At 32.1% G+C, this 25,492-nt stretch overlaps 1 protein-coding gene and 2 long non-coding RNA genes across 13 annotated transcripts in view; 2 read left to right on the top strand and 1 right to left on the bottom strand.

Annotated features, from left to right (window-relative positions):
* The window catches only part of LOC145319535 (uncharacterized), a 65,751-nt gene that overhangs the window by 26,276 nt on the left and 13,983 nt on the right, over positions 1 to 25,492 (top strand). For all 3 annotated transcript variants that reach the window (XR_013879920.1, XM_080161717.1, XM_080161716.1), the window contains exons 2-6: positions 1,982 to 2,065; positions 23,837 to 23,918; positions 24,245 to 24,306; positions 24,447 to 24,480; positions 25,112 to 25,204. Coding sequence is in view for 2 of the 3 variants with exons in the window: in XM_080161717.1 (XP_080017843.1) it covers positions 1,987 to 2,065; positions 23,837 to 23,918; positions 24,245 to 24,306; positions 24,447 to 24,480; positions 25,112 to 25,204 (350 nt within the window). In the remaining variant the exon portion in view is untranslated. The remainder of the gene's footprint in view (positions 1 to 1,981; positions 2,066 to 23,836; positions 23,919 to 24,244; positions 24,307 to 24,446; positions 24,481 to 25,111; positions 25,205 to 25,492) is intronic.
* On the top strand, positions 6,670 to 11,764 carry LOC145319565 (uncharacterized). Of its 6 annotated transcripts, none has more exons than XR_013879943.1 (6): positions 6,670 to 6,767; positions 8,233 to 8,290; positions 8,886 to 8,971; positions 9,933 to 10,157; positions 10,673 to 11,156; positions 11,566 to 11,764. It is a non-coding gene; the product is annotated as an uncharacterized LOC145319565 (long non-coding RNA). The 6 variants fall into 6 exon arrangements; XR_013879942.1 differs by having other exon boundaries at positions 11,536 to 11,764; XR_013879940.1 differs by having other exon boundaries at positions 6,671 to 6,767; positions 10,673 to 10,782; positions 10,879 to 11,764.
* Positions 14,439 to 20,054, bottom strand: LOC145319566 (uncharacterized). 4 transcript variants are annotated; one of them, XR_013879945.1, is made up of 5 exons: positions 19,980 to 20,054; positions 18,146 to 18,213; positions 16,301 to 16,568; positions 16,002 to 16,044; positions 14,439 to 15,031 (listed from the first exon to the last, which is right to left on the bottom strand). It is a non-coding gene; the product is annotated as an uncharacterized LOC145319566 (long non-coding RNA). The 4 variants fall into 4 exon arrangements; XR_013879948.1 differs by having other exon boundaries at positions 16,321 to 16,568; XR_013879944.1 differs by lacking the exon at positions 14,439 to 15,031 and adding an exon at positions 15,749 to 15,763.

Here is a 25,492-nt window from a genome sequence, read left to right as displayed (position 1 = left end):
TCTTTTAAAATTAATTTCTCTGGCCTCTAGGAGCACTTTAGGAGGTGGGGGGGGGGGAGGGGGTAAGTGAATGTCTACCTTCCACTGTAATTTTTAGAAAAGTAAATAAAATTTTTGGGGGAGGGGATACTTTTTCTTGGTGTGATTTCCCTTGGGAGGTTGGAAGTACTCAAAAATACTTATAATCTATTAAACTGTTTTTAAACTATTTTTGAATGGGGGGTCAAAAATATACTAGGACACCTATAGAATCAGACTGCAGAGCCCAAATTTGAATTAAGTCCCCAATAAACTTTTTTTGGGGGATTTAAAAATTAATTTTTACTGTTGCTCTGGTCATTTTTACCAGATCACAGGGTCTTTTTTTACTTCGTGTAATATTGTAACTTAGTGAACAATTTTATATAATTCACTTTATACTGATACAATAAAAAAAACATTACTCTGTTCAATGGAAATAATTTTTTTTCTAAAACAATTAATTTCATTGAAAAATCTGACATAATACAATAAAAAACATAATGCTGAATTTAAACCAATTAGAAATTAGAATTTCCGAAAGAGTGTTTTCACAAAGTGACTTATTTCAAACGTAGTTAAATAATTTTATTTAATAAAAATGAAAAGAATGAAAACCCTACTCATAAAAGATACATACTTTTTAAAAATATTTTTAAAAATATGTTTGAATAATCTTATTTTATATCATATTTGTATATGTGACAAAAATAAATTTGTTGTATTGCATAAACATTTGTTGTCATCTTAATTTATTTAACCCTTTACAGCCAATTTTTATGTGTTTTAACGTATAATAAACATGAAACATTTTTATGTTAATTCATTGATATATTGTAAAGAATTAATTTTTAATTAGTATTGATAGATAAAATCAAAAGACCTAACTTTACTGTATACTAGCATACAATATTTACGAAGCAAGACACTCTAAAAGCTGAGTATTTTACCTACAAAGGGAAGAAACATCACGATTCAGTAAAAATTATTTAATCCATAGTAAAAAATAAACTTTAAAATCCTAATAAAAATTGATGTGGGCAATTGTTCTCATTTTTGGCTTTGTAGTATGATTCTACAGATGTCAAAGTATATTTTTAATATACCTTTTAAAAATAGTTTAAAAACAGTTTAACTTTCTCTAAACCTATGATAAGCATGGTGATTTAAACTTTTTTAGCAACAAGTTATTATGTGATTTAGATATCCGATTGATCTGATTTCTGGAATACTAATTCATATTATATTAATTCCTGTTATAAGCGAAGCATCTCTACTAAGTCTTAAAAATGTAAGTATGTCCTAACACAGTATCCTCTATTTAAGTAGTTTTGCAACAAATTTTCTTACAATTTTGTTTACGCTTTTACATTTATATTTATAATTATATTTAGTTCTGACACTCTACAAGAGTTTAAGGTCCGTTTGTCCTTCCTTTTTTATTTAAGAGCTTCGCATTTATTGATGTTGTCATCCTTGTTCAGTTAAAAAGTATGCAGTTTAACCTACCAATCAAGATTAAAAGTTACCATTGTTTATTAGAAGTCAACGAATTGGGAAATCGTATTTATTAAACTTTTGGGACCAATTTAATGTTAATTCCAATGTCTCCTCCCTCCTTAGGCTATTTAAAATTAATTAGTGACACCTTGTTGAAGAAGGTATAATGAAACTACATCTCCAGAGAGAAAGGGGAGAATGGCTATTTATTACACCAGTCCCCAACGTTTTATAATAACGTTTTATAATACGATGGCTCATAACTTTGGGGACTTGACTTTTAATTGGTTGTTTCCTTAAGAAGAATTTAAACGTGTTAACCACAAATTTTTATCTACAGAAATTTTTTTGTATACTTTTGGGGATGTATTGTATTGTACATCAATTTATCGGCCATTGTCTTATTCCTTTAGATCCCTGACTTATACAAATTCTAAAACTTAACATTGAATTTTATGTTTAGACTTTATGGATAAAAATGATGATGAACTATTTGATGACGAGGACTGTGACATGGAAGATGAGAAAACAGAGCAGCAACATTCAGGAATTCATATTTTTATCACCGACGACTTACTAACTTAAGGTAAGACAGACAAACTGACGTATGGTTCATCCGTGTAGAATAGTTTTAATTTTATTTTTGATATTAAGCTCTAATATGTATTACAAGCGGCTACGCCCCCTAGACGCCTCTAGGGGCACTTTAGGAGGGGGGATTTTTTATTTTAGATTTAAAAAGAATAAGTTTAAAAAATTGGTGGGGGATTTTTTTAGAGGGGGGGGGGGAGGGGTAGTGTCGACTATCCCTTCCCCTATTTTAAATTTTAGTTTTAAAAAAAAAATTTAAAAATTTGAGGAGGAATGTAATTTTTTTCTAGTGGCGATTTATTTTGGGAGGATGGTGGTACCCTCTCCCAAAATAGCTTTAAACATACCCAGGACCAATGAGAAGCTACCCTGTAAAGGAGAACCATATCGGTTCAGCGGTTAGCGAGATCCTTACTTACAAACAAACCGACATCCTGTTACTTATTATAAGGATTACCATAAATGATCAATGAGAATTATTGAACTTTTTATACAACTTCCAACTTCTACCCTAGTATCTAGCTGTAGTTGTAGCTCTAATGTTTGTACTAAACTCTTAAAAAAAGATATTAAATCAGATTAGTTGAGTCACGTGTGTTTTTATTTAAGTTAGACTTGTGCAGAAAATCGGTCGAATGTACAGTTTTGAAAATTATGTAAGAATACATAATACATATATACATGCATATAGTTTTAATAATGCCAAGCAAGCCAAAAAGTACAAAATTATATAAGAATTAAGAATATATTTATAATACAAATTACTGTCTGTCTGAAGCTTGAGATCTCACTCAGTAACCACTGAACCGATTGGGCTCCAATCTTCAGGGAATGTACCTACTGGTTCTGTTATGGTTTTAAGCTATTTTCTTGGGAGGTGGGACATCCCTCCGCCCCCCCCCCAAAAAAGAGATTTTATTACATTTTAAAACTAAAATTAAAAAAGGGGAGGGGTTCACTAACCCCCCCCCCCCCCAAAAAAAAGCAAGTTCCTACCCCTCCCCCCCTCCAATTTCTTTTTTAATCTAAAATACAAAACATTGTTTTATCAAAATCAACCCTCCCTCTCAGGTGTCACTGGAGGCCTCTTGGGGCGTAATAATACATACTTCTCGTATTCATTCGAATCCGGTGGATAGGAACCGGTTTTCATCCATACGTAAAAACTATGTCTAGCATCGTATTATATCCAGCTTTCTACGAATATAAAAATATACAATCATAAGATTAAAACCAGTTTTTTTTTATCCCGTAACTACGGCACCTCGGGGCTATAAAAACTGGTTCTAATCTTATAATTTTACATTCTATATCTGCGGAAAGCCGTTTATAATACGATGCGAGAAATAACTATTACATAAATATCTTATCCTACATAATAAAGAAGTAATGTGTTTTTGACGTAGTAGATGATCTATCTAAATACTGAACCGATACGGTTCTCCTTTACAGTGTAGCTTTTCAAAGGTCCTGGGAAGGATTAGAGCTATTTTGGGGGAAGTTACCACCAACTGACCCACCCCCAAAAAAATATTTCCATAAATTTTTTTTCACTTTTTCTATTTTGAAACTGAAATAAAAATTGTATAAAAGTAATAGGATCTGTGTTTGTCTGTCTGGACCGAAGGATTTCGCTAACCACTGAACCGATATGGTTCTCCTTTACAATGTAGCTTCTCGTAGCACCTGGGTATGTTTTTAATTATTCTGGAGGAGGGTACCACCATCATCCCAAGGGAAATCGCCTTAAGAAAAAAATACAAACCCCCCAAGAAAAATAAAAAAATTAAGCCAAAATAAAAATGGGTGGTGGGGGTAGTGTGTACTCCCCCCTCCTAAAACATGGAAAAATTTTGGTTTGATTTTTCTTTTCTGAAACTAAAATAAAATATGAGGAGTGGGGGTCGAAGTTAACTACCCATCATTTCAAGTGCCCTAAGAGCCCCATAAGGGGGAAACCGAAAATACATTTCTTTGCATTATAAAGTACATGTGCCATAGTACAAAATAAGGAAGAAAATTTTTAAAAAATATTTTAGGAAAGATTTTTTTATTGTTTTAAATTATAAATAAGTACCTAGCGACTTGGTCCCTAGAATTTTTTTAACTTTGAATTTAATGAGAGATGAATGGGGGAAATATATACCTAGCTTTAAACCATCCCAGACCCTATTTACAAATAGTATAGGCTGAAACCATTCAGGTGCCTTCTTGAAATGGAGAACTAATCCAGTTTAGAGATCTTAACTGACAAACCTAAAAATCTTCTATTTTGTATAATAGGATAAGACTACAAATATATTTTTTTATTTAAGTTTCAAGGAAAAATTAGTATAATTTACAGCTTGCATTTTTACAGTATGTTGAACAGAAAAACCTTGATTGGTTATAGAGTAGCTTTGCTATAGTTTTTATTAAAATAAAAGGAATTTTTCCATCAAATTACAAAGTAAACTTGGACTTCGGAATTAATTTTAAAAGTTTTTTTTACATTTAATTCCTTTCCTTTTGGACGTCCAGAATGGACAGTTCTTATAGTTCATTAATGCATGTTAGAGTTATCCAATAATTTTAAAACTTTGCATGCATGATGATTTTTGTAACAATATGGTTCAAGTTCACTGTTCTTTTGTAACACTGTCTTTTGTTAAACTTGGCTTCTATGAATATTTGTCATATTTTTTTAGACTAGCAAAGATTAATTCAGAAACGATTGTAAGTATAGTTAACAGGCCAAAAAGTAAAAATCAGTATGTTTAAATTGACGTACGGACTTTTTGGTAATGATTATAGAGTAGGCATGCTTTCTAATTCGTACACAATTGTTATAGGAATCATCATGCAAAGTTGGAAATCGACAGGACAATTCTAACCTGTTTAAACTAATGAATAGAGCTAACAGTCCCGGACGGACACACGTACAGACGGACTGACCTTAATATTAGAAAAGCTTCGCTTTTAAAAAGTTAAAGTATGGAAAACTCCGCTACCTATCACGTTACCCCTCCCTACTACTCTACCCCATCCTGGCTGCCACATAATTATTAAAACAAGGATGACAACATTCATAAAAGCGAAGCTCGGAAACGGTAGGACAAACGGACATTAACACTTGTATAATGTCAGAACTGAATAATCAGAATGCAAATGTATAAGAGTCAAAGCAAAATTGTAAGTAAATTTGTTGAAAAACTGCTTGATACAGGATAATGATTATGGACATACTTACATTTTTAGGACTTGATTATAGAGTTGCTTCGCTCATAATATTGTACTTTGTTGTCCCAGGAATCAGTATACCAAAAATCAGACCAATCAGATAATTAGGTCACATACAAAGGACCTAGGAAATCTCCTGCAGATCAAGAATATTTACCCCTTTACCCATTGTTGTATACTATATTTGTGAAATTTTTTATGTAGATTTCAAAAATGATGTTGATTTTTTTAAATTTTAATTATTTATATGTTTATTTTAAACAAAAAATTTAATCAACACAATTCCACAATTATCCGCCTTATTAAGAATTATATGCATTTTTTACGAAAAACCGCTGACAGAAACGGTTCTTCATATGTTATGTTCGGGTAGTTGATTTTGAAGATCAAAAATTCCATATAATTTTTAAAACATCTAAACTTTTGTCTTTTATCGTTGTTTTCCTTGTGAATTAGTTAAAAAACAAAATCTACAAAACATTATCCCCCACATACTATTTTTATAAAGTTCTAATTATTGTCGTCTGCTAGAAAAGTAAACAACAATGAAAATTAAATTACATGTCACGTTTTTCCTAGCAGTCTAACTAAAACCAAATCATTTAAATTCTCGCTAGTTAGTTCCTAGTTATTTATTACATTTTTGATTAAAATAAAAAGATATGAAACGTTTTTAAAACATATATGATAATTAGTTAATTTTCATGATTTTATTTCTGTACGTACCTAAGGCCGGAGATTGCTTTAATTTTGATGAACTCTTTATTTAATCATTTTACTTTAATTATTAACTAGCAGCTACGGCCCTAAGGGCTTATATGGGTATTTGCAGTAGTGTGGGTTGAATTTGACCCCCTATCTCCCCTCTATTTCTTTAGTTTAAACAGTAAAATAAAAAATCCCACTAAATATATATTTCTGGGAGGGGGGGGGGGGGGGGGGCTAGTTTTAAACCTTCCCAGGACCTATAAGACGCTACATTGGAATAAAGTACCATATCGGTTCAGTGGTTAGTGAGATCCTTCGTAACACACACACACATTTTCAACATTTTTGGTTAAAAAAAGCGGGTTTTAATCTTATGATTGTACATATCTATATTTGTAGAAAACTGGATATAACATGATGCTAGACATAGTTTTTTTTGTATGGGTGAGAACCGGTTCCTATCCACCGGATTCGAATGAATACGAGAATTAGTTTTACCAACTATTGTCACCTTTTAAAAAAGACTTTCATTGATCCTAAGATATTTTCTTTGGCATGAAATTTAAATATCTACTTTTTAATGCGTCTTCGCGCGCTACTTAGCTACATTTAAAACACAATATATTTTACCTCGTACCTTATTAACTAAAAAAATATTTTAGAAAATAAAATGTGCATTATTTAGTGATAAGCCATCTTGTGAAATGACGTTAATTTAAAGATAGTTACAAGTAAGTATCATTATTTTTTTATACCTTTCTGAAAATAGGCAAATAATTTTCACCTACTCTATCAACTAAAATTTTGTATGGCTTTCTGGTCCTTTGTATGTCCCTTGATAGCCAAATAGTATGGTTTGTTTAGTTTTAAAATTGTTTAACCGAGCTTAAGCAATCTAGAATACTACGAACGTCCATATATATACGTACATCTCTCCGTCCGTCTGAAGATATGCGGCATAATACATAGAAAAATAGATTCACAAATTGACTAACAAACGAATATTGACTAACAATGCCTACTTTTTGCCCGTTTGACCAAGGAATCGTGGTATAAACCATTATGTCATAGAGGACAACTATATCCCTAACATTTTTAAGCTAATGTTTGAGAGATTGTATGTATAAAACGTTGTGTACCAATATTATATAATTTCCAGTCCAATGTACCCCTCTCTTCTCCTATGATTAAGTTTTACTAATCACCTAATAAATGTAAATAATATACCTATGCACTTGAATTATGTAAAGTAAAAAGAAATTCTACTTCCAAACTAAAAGAAAATTTTTTTTTACTAAATGTTTTTTTTACTAGTGTGCCCCGCCAAATTGATTAAGGGGGGGGGGGGGAGTTTTGACACATTTGCGTAAACCGTGTGTAAAGGCTTTATCTTTGCACTGAGAGGATAGGTTGTTAAAGATAAAATCATTCCTATATGATGAATTTCCTCCAGATTTAAGATTTTTTGGATAGGTCTCCAGGTTCCGGAGCTCTAGGCCTCCAGATGGTCTCTATTTTTATTAACACACAGTTTATGCAGATGTGACAAAACTCCCCCCCCCCCTTAATTTCTATTGTACCAGATATTGACTTTAAAGAGTTTTTTTTAATGTCACATAAAGTTTGGTTTAAATATAATAATACCATTAGCTTCCGGAATGGGAGTTTAGTCCGATATCAACAGTAACATCCATGCAATTAAAATTTGAAAGGCCTTCCCCTTTTTTCACCTAAAGAAATACTATCCTGGTGAAACCCTGTGCACGCCACTGTTTAAAACTTAATATTTTGGCTTGATAGAGCATCAATTACTAACCCTAGTTTTTGAAATCACCCATAGAGAAGAAAATTAATTTTCCTAAAATATCAATTGTAAAAATAACCATGGATTATAAAGGGATAAAACAATGGGCTATAAATTGATATGCATCCCCAAAATGATTATGAACAAAATTACCCTATCTGTAGATTACCTCTGATTTGAAACCACAATAAATATTTAGTGTAAGTATAGTAAAGTTTTAAAGTAATGAATAAGTTAAGTTTGGGTACTGCTGTAATTTAGAGTCCTCTGTCCCCTCCCTCCTTGAAGAAATAAGCATGTTTTTATTTATCGACAAAAAACTAAATGCCTACCTATATAAAAAATTTAAGTAATAACCTCTAACAAAAATAAACTTAGCCTTTCTATTTCAGAATGAGGTGGAATGGAGGCAGCAATCTACGTAATGTCCTGGGTTACTGACAAAAAAAGGTACCTTTTTTATTTACCTTTAAGATGATTACATTAATTTTCGGTTAGGTTTTATTGATTTTAAGTTTATTTGGGGGGAGGGGAGGGTATGATACTTGACCTATTTTTATTAGAAGGATCAAGCTACTCTTCAGCTAGTGTCATTTATGTATATCTCTTAAAAACAGACGGGATATGTAAGATATACCTACGTCTTACAAGTACACTAAATTTTGCCACTGACTGTTCGTCTATCAGAGACAGTTGCAATAAATTTTTGGTTAGTTTTTAATTAATTTTGAGGTTATTTTAAAGGGTGAGGGTGCTGTATATTATTATTGAATTTGTTTAGTCTGCTTTTACATGAAAGGACAGTAGGCATTTTTTTCTCACAAAGGCATGACTTTTCATGAAAACTATTTAGTTTTCATTCATGGAACTACTACTTTCTTAAAAACTGAAATCAACTACTTTACTAAAAATTTTGTTTTAAAAATTACAATAGATGGTATTTTTTGTGCCAATTGCTGTAAAAATAATTTGCAGGCAGCTGTGATCATTGGTTATCAGTTACACAGCTGCTGTACATGAAAAGATACCTATATCTTATTTTTAGGGTGTAGTAACAGAAGGGTTCGATCCCGGTGGAATAGAAACTTCGTATACTGACTGGTTAATGGACATCATCATCGCTTCTCAGAGGTATGCTAGGGTCATATTTTTTTTTTTTTTGGGGGGGGGGGGTCAGTCATAGTTTTGTTGTTGAGTGCCAAATTAAGGAAAATACCCTTTTCTGAACAGATAATGGGATGAAAAATCAAAGTAATGGGTACATTATTTCCATAACTAAACTCCAAAGAAATTTTAAAACATTGTTTTGAATTTTTTTTTCAACCTTATCATCAAATACATTTATCCAATAACTAAACTCAAGAAAATGTAAAAAATACTTCAAACATATCTTCAAAAATCAAAATTATAACCGTTACGGACTGGTGGACGGACGAACGGACCGACCGATTATAAAAAAAGCTTCGCTCTTAAAAAGATGTTCTTATTATTTCATTCTTTTTTTTGGAGGGGAGGGATGGGTTGTAAAGTGTTGCCTCTCATGTAGTAAGAATCTTATCTCCACATATGCACAGCATACCTTTTTATTACATAACCTGCTAATGTTGACAGTGCCCGGGAATGAGTGCTGCAGTTTTGAGCCAATGCATTCCCTCTATTCTATATTTCATTGCAGATGTCAACTTTCAGTCAATAATTTTAAAAGTAAGGCTTATTTGAATGTATTTAAGCCAAAGGTGAAAAGTAATCAAATCAATCTTCATTTTTTATTTTAGTTTTATAAAAAAAAGTTTAACTTTTAAAATTTTGATTAGGGGGGGGATTTTTTTTCTTGGTGCGATTTATCTTGGAAAGGTGGTGGTACCCTCCTTCAAAATAGTTATAAACCTTCCTAGGACCTATGAGAACCTACCCAGAAAAGGAGAACCATATGGGTTCAGTGGTTAGCAAGATCCTTTGGTACAAACAGACAGACTGACAAACATCCTGTTACTTTATTATGCTAAATTTTAGCTGACACTCTATATTTCTGAAATATTATTTGAATCAAATTCTTAATTAACGAAAAAATGTTAATTCTTTTTATTTTCAGGTTATATTTTGAATGCAACTTCATCTCTTGGACAGTGTTAAAACATCGAACGACTATTTGCATATTTTTGGAGTGATTAATAATTTGAAGTGATATAACATACTTATCCCCTCAAAGCTGATTTAGCATGCCAGTTGCCTTAAATAGGAATAATGTGAAACTGCGAAGAATGTACGCTCTAGTCAAATACTGCTAATTTCCGCCGAATTTATTTTGCTTTTTCTTGTCAATTTTAACAATTTTGAATCATTTTAGACAATCTTTGTTTTCAACAACAAAAGGGGGGGGGGGCGAAAGTGACACTTTTTGTAACCAAAACTAAAAGTCAACAAAGGAACTCAACTAAAAAAAGAGTTACAGGTCTGAGATTTTGCATGGCAGTTGCTTTATAGGGGTACAATATGGAACTGTGAAGAAACGGCGGCGCAACCGCCAAAAACCGCCGTTTCCCGCCGAAATTTTTTTTGCCTTTTCTCGGCGGTTTTCGGCGGTTGCGCCGCCGTTTTTTCACAGTTCCATATTGTACCCCTATAAAGCAACTGCCATGCAAAATCTCAGACCTGTAACTCTTTTAGTTGAGTTCCTTTGACTTTTAGTTTTGGTTTCAAAAAGTGTCACTTTCGCCCCCCCTTTTGAATTATTAAATTTTTTTAATATGTTTGAGTATTGAAAACATGTGTCAAAGGAAAATTTTATAAAAAAAGAGTATGTCTTGGATGATTCAAAATTGTCTGATTTAGCAAGAAATGGCAAAACAATTGGTGGAAAATTGCGTTTTACTTTTAGGTTTGGTTTTAAAAAGTGTCACATTCGCCCTCGCCCAACTTTATGTATTCTGTTAATGTTTTAAGTAAAGTATTTTTGATAATTTTATAATCTTGACTGAAAAATAATTGCAATTATCATAATCTTCTCAATACTTTTAACTTATTTCATAACTTTTAAGCAAAATTAAACTTCCAAAACTTGTTTGCAATAATTTAACTTTAGTAGGTAATGGTATAGAATCCCAGTTCAATCTTATGTCTTGTCCATCCCCTGCATTCAAGTTAATTTATGTACATCAATTGATATATTATGCCTAGATTTTAGTTGTAGTGAATTTTTTGATATGCCTCATTGTTTTATTATTATGTGATTTTAAGTTAGCTCTTTACGTTAATTTAAACAGGCTGTAACTGTACTATCAATCTCAAACTATGTATGCTGATTACTATAAAATTGGTTACGATTTAGGAAGCGTAGCAACGTAATTGTTACCAGAAAGTCCGTTCGTCCATTTAAAATATGCTAATTGTTTACTTTTTTACAACAAAGAGAGGGGTAGGTTTCTGGTAGAATCCGTAAAGTTTATGTGTTATAAGTTAAAAACAGTAGTAGAAAGATAAAAATTTATGTTAACTTTTAAAAAAAATTTGTCTATAGTTCTTTTCAATAAGAAATACACATATTTAGTGAATATTTTCCATCTACTACTATTTTTAAGCCTTAAAACATACACCTTTACAGATTCTACCAGAAACCTACCCCTCTCTTTTTGTATGTCTCTATAATCAATTCCTGAAAATTTAAGTATGTCCCTTAACACTATACTGTATTTTAGAAGTTTTGCAAAAAAAATACTTACAATAAGGTATTCGGTTTTAAAGTTAGTTTAAAAAAGAAAACTAGGCTTTTTCAATATCATGCAAGAGGAAACCTAGATCGATATGTTTTTGGGATTTATATGATGCCTGATTTTTGTTTTTTAGAATTGTATCATTATATGTGTTGTCGTTTAAAAATATATTATTCATTTTACTAAATTTTAATAAATACCTACCAAACAAAAACTTTATTCTTAATATTTTTCTTTTGTAATACTTATATAAAGAAAAAGAATGTCTGTCTGTGTGTACCTAAACGGATTTTGCTAACTGGTGAATTCTATGTTTTTTTTTTGCAGTGAAGCTTTTCATAGGATGTTTTCAATCTTTTTTTCTAAAGTTAAGCTAATTCAGGGATGATAGATAACTTCGAATAGAATTAATAGTTATTTCTTGCATCGTATTATAAACGGCTTTCTGCGGATATAGAATGTACAATTATGAGATTAAAGACTAGTTTTTTTTAGCCCCGAGGTGCCGAAGGCACCGGCTAAAAAACTGGTTTTAATCTTATGATTGTACATTTTTATATTCGTAGAAAGCTGGATATAATACAATGCTAGACATAGTTTTTTCGTATGGATAAGAACTGGTTCCTATCCACTGGATTCGAATGAATACGAGAAAGACTTTTAAAGAAGGAAATCAAAATTGTGGAGTATATTTAGGTAATCAAAGAAAGTTTAAATGGCTTCACATTTTTAAAATTTGGTAGGCGTGTTAACCCTTTTACAACCTCATTAGCTACTACGTTTTAGATTTAAGGATTTATTGGTATTGGCAAATGTTTTAAAATTCCATAGAACTGGGTAATAATTCTATTAATACAAATCAACAAAATTTAACCTCATCATAAACAAAGCTATTCGATAATTCCCTTTTTTTTTTGTAAGTTCTTATATTTCTGTAACAATGCATGTTATTTCAGATAGTTAGCTGTATGAAAATTCATACTATAATTCACTTGGTCTGTCAAATTCTTGGAAACATTAGAATCATGCAAAAGTAGGATTTCTTAACTCTCCTAAAAAATTAAAAGCTATTCTTCCAGTTTTTATCATCTCTTCTATTTGCACCCCCTCAGCAAAAAGTTGAGCAGAGCACGTAACTAGATGAATTCTATACTTATCATAAAGGCTGATTGTTTTAAAACAAGAATTTTAGTTCAAATGTATTTCTACTTTTTAACTTTCATGGTCCATCTGTAAAATCATGGAGAACTCACATTTAGGTAAGGGAATAGTTATTTCTTTCATCGTATTATAAATGGCTTTTCGCGGATATAGAATATTTTTCAGCCCCGAGGTGCCGAAGGCACCGGCTAAAAAACTGGTTTTGATCTTATGATTGTAATGTACACTTTTATATTCGTAGAAAACTGGATATAATACGATGCTAGACATAGTTTTTCGTATGGATGAGAACCGGTTCCTATCCACCGGATTCGAATGAATACGAGAAATGTGTTTCTTTTTTGTTTAAAGAACCTATTGAATATCATTGTGAAGATTCTGTAGACTAATACATATCCTCTTAATACTAACTTTGTTCGACTGTCTGTTGATTACACTTTTTTCCTATGCATGAGCTTCGCTATTTATGCATGGTTTTATCCTTGTTTATTAAAGATGTTTCATAGCAGAAATAATCGTTTCCTACTTCTAAAAAGCAGTCCGACCGCCATGGGTGTTCTATAGTCAATTATGCATTACAAAAAGGGGGCAAAATCGAAAACATGTGATTTTAAACACCTTCCAGCAGTGAACCTGAATATCTTTTCGTGAAAATACTAGCCTAGGTTTAATATACCTAGTTAATTTGACTAAAAATATGGATTTCACATTTGTCCTATATGAAAAAACTATGAAATGTTAGGCATTTTTTTACGCAATATCATCTAATTTTGTAAAGGGGACTATCCACGAACCAGAGCAAGTGATTCTAAGCATCTTCCAGCATTGACCCATAGTATTTTTTTAGTGAATATACTAGGTTTATGTTTAATATTTGCTTTATCGACTAAAAAGTTAGGTTTCACCATGGTTTTATATGAAAAAAACTTTGAAATGTAAAGCAATATCATCAAATGCTTTGTTGAGTTCAAAGGACAAAATAAAATAACACTGCAGAAAAGCATCAAATGTTGTAAATTGCAAGAGTACATTAATTAAACTGTTTACAAGTTACCGACCCTTTTTCTAAATATACAATTTTAATGCTTTTAACAACAATTTGAACACTTTAAAACATTCGATGATATTGCACAAAACAATACTTAACATTTCAAAGTTTTTTTATATAAAACCATGGTGAAACCTAACTTTTCAGACAATAAAGCAAATTAAACATAAACCTAGTATATTTACTATAAAAATACTATGGGTCAATGCTGGAAGATGCTTAGAATCACTTGCTCTTGACCTTGTTCGTGGATAGTCCTCTTTGTTAAAGTACATGAATTTAACTGTTAACAAAATTACATATCTAATACATTTTTAATTGATATTGTATACTTTAGTGTCAAAGCTTTTTAAACTCAACAAAACAATTGGTGATATTTCATCAAAAAATACTAATGTCATAGTTTTTCACATATAAAATCATAATAAAATTAAATATTTTTAGTCGATAACACTATATTAAGCACAAACATAGCATATTAAAAAAATTACTATAGTTCAATGCTGGAAGGTGCTTGAAATCACTTGCTCTCGTTCATGCATAGTCCCCTTTCAGCCTTTTATCTTTTATAGTAGGCGAGAAAATAGCATTTCCCCCTATCCATGTCTAACGGACGGGCGGACATTTGGAATTATAGAGTAGCTTCGCTACTAAAAACATAACAATCATAAAAAAAAACTTATTACATTATATGTAAAATTTATTCATTTTATGTAAAACTAAAGTATTAGGAACTTTATATTAACAATAAAAAACATACATAACAAGAATAAAACTACATAACAAAACATGGGGGTGGTCACCAATGCCGCTTTGCATCTAATATCTTTTGCATTTAAGTTGCTATAATGAAGTAAAACGCGGAACATTAAAGTAAAGGCGGATGAACTGAAGTTTAGTTTGGCTAAAAGGGAGTTTGCAAGAAATACACCGCTCAACTGTTGAATGACCGCCACAATTAAGAGCCAATATCCCAAATGTGAAGCTTTTAGCTTCATTAACAAAAACGTTGGATGACGAAAAGAAAAAGAAGTATCGGGTTTCATTATATATTCACAGTAGTTTTCTCCTATGTCTAGTCCCTATGGGGCCAATTTCTAATCCTGCTGCGGGGCAACCATTAACATTTACCTAACCTAAATAACCTATCAAAAGCTACTGTGATATACAACAAAACCATCTACTTTGTTTTCTTTCCCTGATCCATAAATGTATAGGAATCTTCAAATGATATTTAATGTAGATGACAAATTTTTAAGTTTTCCAGTACTACTAAAAGAAATTTCAATATTAAATTATGTCCGGTAAAAACAATTTACAGTATTTGAAAAAAAAAATTTCCAATGGATAGGGAATTTAAAAAAATCATGACTTTATTGAAATATAAAAAGAGTACCTATGTATCTAAAAATAACAACAAAAAGTGAATAATCCTGGAATCTTATTATTCTCATTTTCAAATTTTTAATGAACTTGTTTTGAATATGTATGAAATTCATTTAAGTAATAAATATTCATCAGTTCTAAAAAATAATAAGTAAGACGAATGGTTAACGGACCCAACATGTAAAATCCTCAGAATGAAAAACTCAAGGCATCAAACTTTTAAAGGGGGGGGGGGGGGGGGGGCGAAAGTGACACTTTTTGAAACCAAAACTAAGAGTCAACAAAGGAACTCAACTAAAAAAAGGGTTACAGGTCTGAGATTTTGCATGGCAGTTGCTTTATAGGGGTACAATATGGAACTGTGAAGAAATGGCGGCGCAACCGCCGTAATTTTTGTTGCCTTTTCTTGGCGGTTTTCGGCGGTTGCGCCGCCGTTTCTTCACAGTTCCATATTGTACCCCTATAAAGCAACTGTCATGCAAAATGTCAGACCTGTACCTAACTCTTTTTTTTTAGTTGAGTTCCTTTGACTTTTAGTTTTGGTTTCAAAAAGTGTCAATTCCGCCCCCCCCCCTTTATTCAACGTTTCGAGGGCAAAACTGCCCTCATCATCAGGTACTAAACAAAAAAATAACAATTAAAATTTATCAAAATATGCATTTTAAAACAATTATTACTTAATATATGTTTTATAGGCATTTTTACATATAAAAAAAAAGAATTAAAATTCCCTATGGTTACACATTGATAACAAATAAAGTGAATAAATAGGATATATGTTTATACAAGGTTAATTAAATGCAAAGTAGGGCAGTTTAAATAACAAAATAGAATTAAATTTGAAATTAAATCTTACTTTTTTTCGTCCATGTACATTATTAACAAAACACAAATTGAACCTGGCAAATTTTTGATTGATTTTTTGTATATTTTTTGAAAGTTGGACGGTCAAATTAAACAAGTTATTAAATCATTTGCTCTAGAAAAAACTTCAGTATAGGTGCTGCTTTGCAGATCAAAAATAATAATTTTCACTTAATCTTTTTACCTACTTAAAATAAGATTTTTTCCTTGTTCTTACATTTATCTAGAAAGGTTAAGAAACTGAATATCACCCCTCCCCACTCCCCCCCCCCCCAAAAAAAAAAACTATACAAAAAAAGAGGTTGCATTGCATTTGTCACATATTATGTGTTAATGATGTCTATTTTCAATCAATATTTACAGCATGGTTAAAATCACTGAAAATATATTATACAAAAATTCATGATTTGTATATTTTTTTCAAGCGCCGCAAACCGATGAAATTTTTTTTATTGTCTTTCAGCCAGGTAACTCCGTTCACGGCCATCCTGGTTTCACTAGCCTGAGATTAAGAGTAAGATCACTCTTCTCTATGCTTGCGGATGCATTTATCTGTGTCCTGAAAATAAGTATATACTTTAGTCAAATAAGGTCAGAAAATTCAAACTGCTTAATATCTGCTGGATTAGAACTAGTTTTCTGCCATACATAAAAAAATCATGTTGTATAGCATCGTATCACAGACAATTTTTCCACAATTATTAAAATAAAAATCATGAAATTAATGCTAGAATTCAATCCCCTCTGGCCCCTGGGGTTTAAAACTGGTTTTAATCTTATACTTTTTTCATTTGATATCCGTGGAAAGCTGTCTATAATACGATGCGATGAATAACTATGATCTTTGCATGAAAGTTACGCTTTTATCTGAAACCTTAGGCATAATTTTTTAAGCAAAGCTTTTCTATAATTAGGGTCGGCCCCCAAAGACGTCCAAGCTTTTTTTTGGGTGGGGGGGGGGGAGTTTAAAATGAAAAATTTGGGTGGCCGGTTATCTTTTTAAGTGGAACAGTTAGTTCATTTCGTTAATTTAGACATGTTATAATTGACCTATAGATTTCAAACTTTGTAAGGGAAATGTAGAAATCAATCGGTTCAGTTGTTATGTACCGAATTAATGTAATGTTTTAGTTTGTCAGTAAATATATACTGGATAGAGTTCCTGTTTTTTAGGAAAGCTTCAAATAAATCCGGGATGTTTTATACTTCTTCATATTGAGATTTAAGTCTTAAGGTGGTTTTAATAAAGTAACAGGATCGCAGCGATCGGCTCCCTAGCCTAAAACCTAACATAACCTAAAATAGTTGTTGCTGTTGGGGGGAGGGGGGGGGGGGAGTACTCAAATTTTCAAAATTGAAAAGCAAATTTCTAAGAGGAGAACGCCAAGCGAAGCACTGAAACGGTAGGACTAACAGACATTTACACTTGTAAAATTTCAGAATAATCAGAATAGGTATAAAAGTATAAGAGTCGACGCAAAATTGTAAGTAATTTTTTTGAAAAACTGCATGATACAGGATAATGTTTATGGACATACTTACATTTTTAGGCCTTGATTATAGAGTTGCTCTCTTATAATATTGTACTTTGTTGTCCCAGGAATTAATATACCAAAACTCAAACCAAATGGATAATCACATCACATAAAAATTTGTTGTTAAAAAAGTAGAAAAATAAACATGTTTAAAATGGACGTACAGACATTCTGCACTGGTAATGATTATAGAGTTGCTACGCTTTATAAATCGTACCTAACCACTAGAAGAATCACCATGCAAAGTTTGAAATCGATAGGACAATTCTAACATACCTAAATTAACGAAAAAAGCTATCTATATCGGGTGGACGGACGTATATACGGACAGACGGACCTACCCTAATTATAGTAAAGCTTCGCTTTTAAAAATAGTATGTGTCAAATTCACTCCCCCACCTCAAGTGCCACTAGAAGCCTCCAGGGGGGCGTGGTCGCTAGTAAATAAAACATAATTGTTTAATTAAAAACATTAATTTGTTCGTAACACAACTATTTTTCAACTGGGGGTTGTCAGTAGGTCTATCTGTCCCTAAAAGATTAGCAATAAAACAATTATACTTCAATCTTGTCAAACTTGTTGATTTATAAATAAACTTACCAAGGAATGACTTATTTCTTTTACTGATCTGGTATCATTCTTGCTTATTAATTTGCAACACAGTACACCTAAAATAAATACAAAAAAAACTTTAAAATGAATGTTAACAACCCTTTCTAAATCAGTTGGGAGTTTGTTTGCCTGTATGTATTAAGAGATATTATGTTTGAAGTGCAAGTATCTAATAGTTCGAAAATTTGAAATGTCAAACTTTGCTGCACTGGGGGGGGGGGGGGGCTGTTCGGGAAGAGTTATTGATGCATTGTATTATAGACTGCTTTCCGCGGATAATTAAAAATTAAGAAAATTAACTAGTTTTGTTAGTCTCGAGGAGCCGAAGGCATGGGCTTTCAAAAGTAATATTAATCTTATGAACTTTATTTAATTATACAAGGAAAATTGTCTGTAATACAATGCTATTTACCTATTTATTTTTTTTAGTATGGCTAAAGTGAGCTGGGTTGTAATCCATCGGATATTAATCGGTTTCAAAGCAATACTTGAAAATAGCTTAAATCCTTCGTATAACTAGTAACTGAATAGCAGAGCCAAATTGGTCCAGCGGTTCTTCTATAAGGGCGGTTAGGCGTTATCCTCTTAGAAATTTTTTTTTCAATTTTTTTCAAATTTCAACTCTCAGTTATGTGTCATACCCATATGTCGAAAGTCACTCAGTTATAGCCCTCTACATTTTATACACAGAAAATAGGATAGAAAAAACAAGGGGGGGGGGGGCAGGCATTCAACGCCACCTCCCAGCTCATCCTTCAACCATTAGGGGTTGATATTACAGATAGAGGGTAGTAATAATTAATTAGATTTATTTGCTAAGAAGAAAGATCATTAAATAGTTACTTAATTTTTAAGTTTTAACCTTAATTCTATCCTATTATATAAAGTAAGCTTTTTTTTGTCTGTGGAGAAGGATCTCGCTAACCGCTGAACCGATATGGTTCTCCTTTAGAGTGAAGCTTCTTATAGGTCCCAGGGTGGTCTTAGGCTATTTAATTTTTATAAAAAAAATCGTTGTAAGGTTTTAAGTTATTTTTTTGCACTTTCATGTCCCTTCTAATATCCCTAGATACTAGGGACGCAACCGATAGTATAATATAAAACACCAGTTTATGAAGAAATATTTTTGCGGATATAGTCCTTTTCGTGGTAACGCCCCTTAAGAAGCGATTATTCGAATTTTCACAGTAGCTTTCCTCCTATTTCTAGCCTCTCGCGGGGGACTCTAACTTTGCGGGGCCAATTGCTTAAACTTGCGGGGCAATCACCTAACCAAATATAACCTAATCTAAAATAACCTATTAAAAGCAATTTTAAAAAGTCAACGAATCGCCCCTTAAGGTGCGATCTCACGAAAGGGACTATATCCTTTTTAGATACTTTAATATATAGTAATTGTGCCGGTTATCCCGACCGGATATCCGGTAATTTGGCCGGATAACCGGATATTTGCCGGATATCCTGTGTTGGCCGGATATCCGGTATCCGGCCAAAAAAATATCCGGCCCAACCCTACTTAAAACTTTGGTACCAACATGTTTTTTAAAAACCAGGGAGGTAGGGGGACATAAAACAATAAATTATACTAGTACCAAAGTACGAAGTTTAATTCAAACACCAGAGAGGGAGGGGACATTGGGGTAGACTCTTAATTAAAAAGGTACCCAAAGTTTTATAAAAAATTGGGCTAAGAGAGACATAGAACTTAGTTTTACAGGTGCCCAAAGGACAATTCTAACATGCATATCAACGAAAAGAGCTAACCGTTAAGGCTACGTACAGTACAGACAGACCAATCCTTATTATAGAAAATATTAATTACCTAGCTATATACCAGGAAAAAGAACTGTGTTCCACTACATGCAGATTAGCGTTTATGAAAAAATATTAATCTGAAAGAAAAACAAGTCAAATATCAGACAATAATAATAAAGTAAAAGGATGTTTATTTGTTCGTACGGTTGTCTGTTTGTACCAAGGGATCTCGCTAACCGGTGAACCGATAGGGTTCTCCTTAACAGGGTAGCTTCTCAAAGGTCCCGGGAAGGTTTATATCTAGTTTTTGGGAGAAGAGAAAAACAAGACTTCCAACGCCCGAAAAAAAAATTTAAAACTTAAGTAAAATAATGGGTTTTGAGATTCATCTAGAGGCCTCTAGGGGCGTAGCCGCTAGTTACTAAATAAGGATAAAAGAATGGATATAAAAATAATTACGAGATTATATGGCAATAACATTAAGCACAGTAGCGTACTAAAAAATCACCGGCTAAAATTAAAAACACATGTCACCCTTCAATCATGTAATTATTTATTTGCCATATACCAAGTCAAAACCAAATGGTGTAAAACTGTAAATATTAATTTCACTAGAGTATTAATACATGCAAAATTAATTTAAATTTCAATGGATTCTCCCAATAATTGAAAGCTGCTAACTGATCTAAAATAAGTGTGGTTAGGTTACTGGACTCAGTTCAGTTACCAATGATAAAGTACGCAAAAGTTTTATTATGGTTTCTTAAATAAACTGATGTGGACAATGCGTCATTTTTAACATATGTTATAAGCTGTCGCAGTTAACCGATGAAAGGCAGGGTTGCCGTACTAAAATTCATTTAAATTAGCATAAAAGGCCTATTTGGGACAAATGTCGTCTTATAAAAAAACCTAATACATCTTGGTATTTATTTTATTAATGGTATAAGTAATGAAAAGATGCAAAGAGTATAGAAAATAAAGAAAAAGTACAAAGAAGAAATTTTTGATATAAGTTAAATACAATATATAATATTTTTTATGTCGATAAAACAATTTTTTAAAAAAATCGCTTGTCAATTAAGATCTTAAAAATAGGCGCATGCTGAATTTTTCAATTTTTTTTTTTTTTTGGGGGGGGGGGGCAGGGGGCTGGACGGACCCAACCGCTGTCCTTTAATAAGTAATTTTTAATGTTGAAAAGTAATTTATATTTTTTTGGAAAGCTTTGTTTTTGTATGGAAAGAAAATTTTCTTCCTTCAAAAAATTTTATTTTTAATCTACAAAATCATAGTAGCTATTTGCTAATTTACAAAATTAATGCCACCCCAATTTATATTTGTTTTTATTTTTTTCTTCTGAAGTACAAATGCCCCGTACGAATTTCGACAGCTTGCTTTGGTTAAGCTGTTTTAACCACCTTCGGTTAAGTCTTAACTGATGTGAACATTGGTTTAGCTTTAACTTATGTTATGACGTCACACATCGGTTATCATGATCAGTTAAATTTACTTCAGTTTGGTCTATGAAACACTTAACAGCACCCTAAACTTATGTCTAAGCTGCTAACCGATGTCAATTTATTTTATGAAAACGGGGTTATGTAATAATTAGCTTTCCATTTTTTGTAGTTAATTTTGAAGATCAAAAATTCTATAATTTTAAAAACATTTAAAACTTTAGTCTTTCATCGTTTTTTTCCTGTGAGTAAGATTTCAAACAAAATCTACAAAACACTTACCCCCCCCCCCCCCAAAAATCAAAATGCCCCTCGGGACTCGGGGGCACTTTGCATTAGAGGGGGGGGGGGGCATTTTAAACTCAAAAATACGCAACATGTTTTTTTTTCACTTTGTTATAAAAGCTAGCTTCGAATTGTGTATATTTATATATATAATAAAAATAAAGACCGTTTTTTACTGTAATGTTTTTAAATATACTAAAACAATATTTTATAAGCAAAGCTATCTCTTAAAAATAAAAACATAGATCATATCACATATTAAAAAAATTAGATCTTTACAATTAGAAAACCTCAGAACATATATTAGAAGAGTTATTATTGCTTTAAGTATTGTTCTGAGACTTTGTTGTCGGCGGAGTTTTGGAAGAAATGCATATAATTTTTTTATTCCGGATAATTACGAATTTATGTTGATTAAATTTTTTTTATAAAAAAAACACATAAGAATTATTTTTTTTAAAAAAGTAATAGCATATATGAGGTCTCCATATAAAATTTCACAAACTTGTATGAACACTCCTTTGCATATTATTGCCTCTAGGGATATATATTCTTTTTTGCAGGAGATTTCCTAGGTCCTTTGTTGTTAAAAATGTAAAAAAATCAACATGTTAAAAATGGACGTACGGACATTCTGGTAATGATTATAGAGTTGCTACGCTTTCTAAATGGTACCTAACTATTACAGGAATCACCATGCAAAATTTGAAATCGATAGGACAATTCTAACATGCCTAAATTAACGCAAAAAGCTATTTAAAAAAGTAAAAAAAATCAACATGTTTAAAATGGACGTACGGACATTTTGGTAATGATTATAGAGTTGCTACGCTTTCTAAATCGTACCTAACTACTAAAGGAATCACCATGCAAAATTTGAAATCGATAGGACAATATACCATGTCTAAATTAACGAAAAAAGCTATCCGTGCAGGACGTACGGACGGACGGACCGACCCTAATTATAGAAAAGCTTATCTTTTAAAAATAACTACCTTCTGTAGACGAAGAAAACCACATTATTTTGAAAATTATTGCAAAACTTATTATTTAAATTATTTTAAACAAACTATCTATTTTTTTTAAAATCGCCCATGATCTATTTAAAATTTCTATTAGAGTGATAATAACCTTAACTTAATTATTAATTAGTGTGTAGTACAAGGAATAATGTAACGACAGCTAAAAATCAAGGATAGGTTTCGTGCTCTTTTCTCGAATTATTTTCGTTGTACATAGGTGTGTACTACTAAGCCTTAGCTAAAATTAACAGCCTAATTAATTGGTTGTTAAAAATAGTTTATTAGATTGAAAGGTAACAAGTTTGAAATTTACCTTATTTAAATGTTTAACCTAATCTATGTACCTTACCCTTATATTTTTAAAAGCTAAGCGTTTCTATAATTAGAGTAGGTCCGTCCGTACGAATCGATGTGCTTTTTCTTAAATTTAGACATGTTAGAATTTTCCTATCGATTTCAAACTTTGCATGGTGATGCCTTTAGTAGGTACAATTGAGAAAGCGAAGCAACTCTATAATCGTTACCAGAATGTCAGTAAGTCCATTTTAAACATTTGATAATTAACTTTTTTAACAACAAATTTTTATTATTTAATGATCCTGTTTGTCATCCTTAGCTAGAGGCTAGGGGCGAAGCCGCTAGTTTTGAAAAAAGCATATATTTATAACTTTTTCCACCAATTTCCTTGGGACCTCTATAACAGTGGACTCCAAAAAATATTTTTATGTGTGTTCCAGACTTCCTATGTTGTTTTTGAATATCTGTTCATGAACGGACAGTAATCTTTTTTTCTTTCAAGAAGGCTTCAGTTTTCATAAAGAAAAAATAGTTCCCATAACTAATGGTTGCCTCCCTTGCATCTAAAATTTGAAGTGAAAATAGCTTGTAACCTGCCCTATAGCTAATAAAACTAAAGCTAATAAAACTAAAGCTAAACTCAATACAATCATAAGATAGTGAGATCTTAAACGACCGACAAAAACTTAAAATACTTTATGATAGGAAGCATAGACGTCCAAGGGGGGGTTGTAATGGGGCGATTACCCCCCCCCCCCAAATACGAATTACCCCCCCCCCTAAAATTTTTTACCCCGCCCAAAAAAAAGCTTGGACGTCTATGATAGAAAGTAATAAAATTGAAAAATTATGAATTATAGAAGAAGACTCGTCTAGCCCCCCAGCACCGAGTTCACAGAGACAGAATCAAAAGAAAAGAAATGCCCAAGGTTCCTCTGCAGTGTAAGTAGTTTGATCCATAATTTATCCAAAGGGATAAGACATTGGCTGATAACTTGATGTACAACCCCAATGACGATACACAAAATTACTTCCTTCTGTACATTACAATAAGTGGTTAAAAGGTTTGGACACTAAATAAACTTACCTATAAAAATTCAATAAAAGTCCTTAAGGTTGTTAAGCCAACAAATAAGAAAATGTTATTATAAGTCTTTGGGAACTAGTGCAATAAACAGCCCAATGTCCCCTCCCTCCATGAATTTATCGGACAGAAAAACAAACATGTGCCTATTAAAATTATTAATAACTGATAATATTTAATTCAGAATGGAGAGCAAATGTGCTGTTTGTGGTTTACCTATTCCAAAACCCAGGCTCCATTATGGAGGTGACCATTTTTATGCAAATTTTCTGAAATGATTTGTTGACAAGGTTATACAAATATTTTTTTTCGCCACCCCCTTAATTTTCAGGAGTTTTATTTTTTTGTTATTTCAATATTTATTGATCTAAAATTATTTTTTTTAGGAATTACATGTTACCCCTGCAGAGCATTCTTCAGGTAGAATTTATTTTCCAGAATGACTCTTTTCTTTTTTATAATATGTACCTTTTCAACTTGATTTATATAGTTTTTTGTTTTTATTGTTCGTTTATTATCTTTTTTTTTGTATTTAAACGTAGAGATAATGTCTTTTGTGACACATTTTTCTCAAGGAAAAAGTATTTAAATTGTAAAAAAGGTAATCATTGGCCATTTCATTGGTATTTGTACTTTTAGTGGCATGTCTGCCTATGCATTTTCTAGAGGATCCACACCCATTATTTTAGGGGGGGGGGGGGGGCTGAGGTGCATCAGGGTTACATTTGCAAGTGTTATCCAAAGGTTGCGTGATTTTATACTCATTTTTTAACACATTAGATTATATGATACTAGCGGTTACGCCCCTAGATGCCTCTAGGGACACTTGATGGAATGTAAGGATGGGTTTACTCCCCCCCCCCCCAAAAAAAAAAATAGTAACAAACCTTTCTTGGACCTAAAAGAAGCTTCGCTGCAGAGGAGAACCATGTCGGTACAGCAGTTAGGGGTATCCTTCGCTACAGACAAAAAGAACTTATTACTTTACATAAGAGGATTATTGAACTTTTCCCAAAGTTATTAGACATTCTAAAGTGCTTTATAAATCTAGGCGGAATGTACAGAAAGGACTTGGAAACGACTTTATTGGAGACAGGAATTGTAGATGTACTGATTCTGCTAAAAAGACATGTACTACATGCAGGTGAGATATTTTTCACATCAAGTTAATTTGGGTGGAGATAATTGTAAAGATATTGTATGCCTACAGGCGAGGCTGCTGTCCATGACACTAACGTCAGGTCTAACAACCAAGGATAACTAAGGGGAGCAATTCTCTCTTTCTGTGGCCAAACGTCCGTAGGAATAGGTTAAGTAACAGACAACCAACTCTTTTATTGCATGACCCTAGATTTGGAAGTCCTAAATGAACATCAGTTCGTCTGTTTTGGGCTATGGCATTCCCCCTACTCTGTCTATTAATGTCGCACAC

The sequence above is a fragment of the Acartia tonsa genome, chromosome 5 (assembly GCF_053477335.1).
Source record: "Acartia tonsa isolate MP-2025a chromosome 5, ASM5347733v1, whole genome shotgun sequence".
Taxonomy (NCBI): Eukaryota; Metazoa; Arthropoda; class Copepoda; order Calanoida; family Acartiidae; genus Acartia; species Acartia tonsa.
Note: the sequence above shows the minus strand (reverse complement) of the source record. Positions and strands in the feature narration are given on the sequence as shown.